The sequence below is a fragment of the Eimeria mitis genome, genomic scaffold, assembly GCF_000499745.2.
Source record: "Eimeria mitis Houghton genomic scaffold, Emh_scaff4926, whole genome shotgun sequence".
NCBI classification, from domain to species: Eukaryota; Apicomplexa; class Conoidasida; order Eucoccidiorida; family Eimeriidae; genus Eimeria; species Eimeria mitis.
Window position 1 is genome coordinate 613 of NW_013573227.1, and position 3,282 is coordinate 3,894.

The window sequence follows — 3,282 nt, forward strand, 5'->3', positions numbered from 1 at the left end:
GCGCCCACATACAAGAAAAATCCGCACCCCATAGGCACTTCAACCCACCGCACCGCCTCCCTCTACCGGCACGCATAGACCAGCCTGATCGTCGCATGCCATCGAATTCCACATTCATCACCGCACGACAGAACATCAACCCCAAACGCATGTCCAGTGAGACGCACCGTCTCTGACTGAAGAGACAAAATATCCACAACTCTACAAGCACGCATCCACATCCATGCCACACCCTCTTCTTCTCACGCAGATTCCCACACACCCATACACCACCTTCCGGCCCGTCTCTCTGCACGTAGTTTAACCCACTCACAATCGCCAACCACACTCCCCTTTTGACTGAGACGCACCGCCTCTGACTGAAGGGACAAAATATCCACCACTCTACAAGCACGCATCCACATCCTTTCCACACGCTCTTCGTGTCACGCGGATTCCCACACACCCATACACCGCCTTCCGGCCGCTCTCGCTGCACGTATTTTAACGCACTCACAATCGCCAGCCACACCCCCCTTTTTCCGTGTCCATGCCTCCTTCCTCCGGCGCGAGCACTGCTGTTCCAATTCACCATCACCTCTGCCCCGCGCGGCTAACGCTCCCCGACCAACAGCCACCCACACACAATCGGTGCACATCTCTTCACGCAGTCTTTCTGTAGCCATAAAATGACGCTCCAACCTTCCCAACAAAACGCACTACACATCACAGCACCTCCGCCGCAGCTGCCGCCGACCCGCTACAGTGTCCTACCCCAGTCCTTCTCCCAAACGCAAAACCCACCTCCTGTCACCGCCCACATACAAGAAAAATCCGCACCCCATAGGCACTTCAACCCACCGCACCGCCTCCCTCTACCTGCACGCATAGACCAGCCTGATCGTCGCATGCCATCGAATTCCACATTCATCACCGCATGACAGAAAATCAACCCCAAACGCATGTCCAGTGAGACGCACCGTCTCTGACTGAAGAGACAAAATATCCACAACTCTACAAGCACGCATCCACATCCATTCCACACCCTCTTCTTCTCACGCAGATTCCCACACACCCATACACCACCTTCCGGCCCATCTCTCTGCACGTATTTTAACCCACTCACAATCGCCAACCACACTCCCCTTTTGACTGAGACGCACCGCCTCTGACTGAAGAGACAAAATATCCACCACTCTACAAGCACGCATCCACATCCTTTCCCCACGCTCTTCGTGTCACGCGGATTCCCACACACCCATACACCGCCTTCCGGCCGCTCTCGCTGCACGTATNGCCCACAGGCAATCTGTGCATATCGGGCTACAGACACAAAACAACGCGTTGGCCTCCCCAACAAGACGCATCCCAGATCGCTACCGGTGTGCCACTGCTTCAGTGGCGCGGTGCGCCGCATGACCTGCACTTGGGATCGCCGGTCACAACTCCTGTCACTGCTCTCAGGCCGAGCGAAGATGAACAGGCTCTCTATAACCGTTTCAGTCCACATGAGCGTCTCTCTCTGTCAGCGCACATACCGTCATATTCACTTCTTCCCTTGCCGTCCACATTGATCGCAAGACGACTGCATCACCCAGACGCGCACTCATTTGAGACGCACTGCCTCTAGCTGAACACGCGAGGCGTCTGCAACGCCCTACAATGCATCCACATCCAATCCACACGCTCTTCCTCTCACGGCGCTTCCCAGACCCGCGTATCCTGCCATTCGACGCATCATCCTACACTCAAACGAGTCGGGTTACAAGAGCCAAAAGTATTCCTCCTTTTTGGTGGGCTACTCTCACTGGCGTGAATGCAGATGGTGGTATTCCGGTTCATCTTTGTGATTGTTCGTCGCTGCTGCTGACCCCCAACTAACCAAAGAGTACGCAACTTCGCATATCTCCAAACAACGTTCTGTCCTGTCAAGCAAAAATGAACCGCACATCGTCACTTCGCCTTCTTTGTCGCAACAGTGTGCCGCACCACAATTCCCCTTCCAGACGCCACAGCTCTCACCTCCTGACACAGCGTTCAGATTCAGACAAACTACACATGAGCACAAATGCACAAATGCNACATTATGGCAAACCAAGTCCTTCCAGTCGTCTCCAGACGACGGAAGCTCCTCACCATAGGTTCGCTCGGAAGTGCAGCTTCTGGCTGAGCATACAGAATATTAGGACAACCACGACAGCGTGACCAGCATCAGGACACGGAGATCTTCCTCTCAGGCCGTGTCCTGCACCCCAATACACCATTCGTATTTTCCGGGGCAAAGCTATAGCAGTCACAGGCGTCAACGTTTTCCCTTGTTTTCAGGTTGGCTGCGGTACAGGTGACAGGTGATGTCTGCAGTATTCATCAGGGATGTGCGTATTTGCTGCTGTTCTGTGAAAATCAGCATTCCCGAGATGCTGACGTGAAAACGGCGCCTTCTTCTTACATCGAGTGTCAAACAGACCTGTTTGTAAGCCTGGAACTGCAGAAGTCGCTGCTTTGCGATAGGAATGCATACGGCTCACCAAACAGAAGATGGGTATGCTTTGCCCTATGGTCACCCTTTCCAGTAACTGACNGAATGCATACGGCTCACCAAACAGAAGATGGGTATGCTTTGCCCTATGGTCACCCTTTCCAGTAACTGACCCATCAACAGGAATACAAGGTGATCCCATCAGCAGCACTGTGTTCACATGCGCTGTTGGGCAGGGTATAGAAAAAGTCTGCTACAACTTCATTCCAACGGCCGTTCTCTGCCTCAGCTTCTACGTCTGATTTCAGGTGCCACAGCGTTGACTCCGCAGCTAATTATACTTTGTTTCATATGACAGCATGTATCCGCTCCAGCAAAACCCCTACGGAGTTGTTCAATCCTAGCCTGCCCCATAGAGTGCACAAGAGCTTGCGCCCCGACTGTTGCACGCTAGTTTGACATTTCTCAAAACTAAGCCTAAATTCGAATAGCATTGACCTTCGGGCGTCGACGGAGAACAAGCGCAGGCCCATCTGCAGCTTGCGGTGAGACTCCGGCAACATCTTGAGCAGTTTCGATATGCAACGAGACGCATTTTGAACCATAGCTTCACGAGACGCATTTTGAAGCATAGCTTCATAACTTCGATAACACCAGCCAGGGTAATGTTGCACACCCACCATCGAGTAACTGTCTAGTGACTTCCCTCCTTATACTTGTCTGTAATACATATCACAGTGCATCTCAAAACTACTAGAAGAAAATCTTAATGGCTATTCAAGAGACTGCATCGCCATCACTTCCCTCGCCACTTGCTAGGTCCA

General features: G+C 52.6%; 1 protein-coding gene across 1 annotated transcript; it reads right to left on the reverse strand.

The window, feature by feature from the left end:
* Positions 1 to 1,176: 1,176 nt before the first annotated feature.
* On the reverse strand, positions 1,177 to 2,498 carry EMH_0078590 (uncharacterized protein; the record flags this gene model as incomplete). Its single annotated transcript, XM_013500020.1, has 5 exons — positions 1,177 to 1,264; positions 1,475 to 1,564; positions 1,788 to 1,904; positions 2,116 to 2,224; positions 2,447 to 2,498. 5 exons carry the CDS (start codon positions 2,496 to 2,498, stop codon positions 1,177 to 1,179), a joined length of 456 nt encoding a protein of 151 aa, XP_013355474.1.
* Between the last annotated feature and the right edge of the window lie 784 nt (positions 2,499 to 3,282).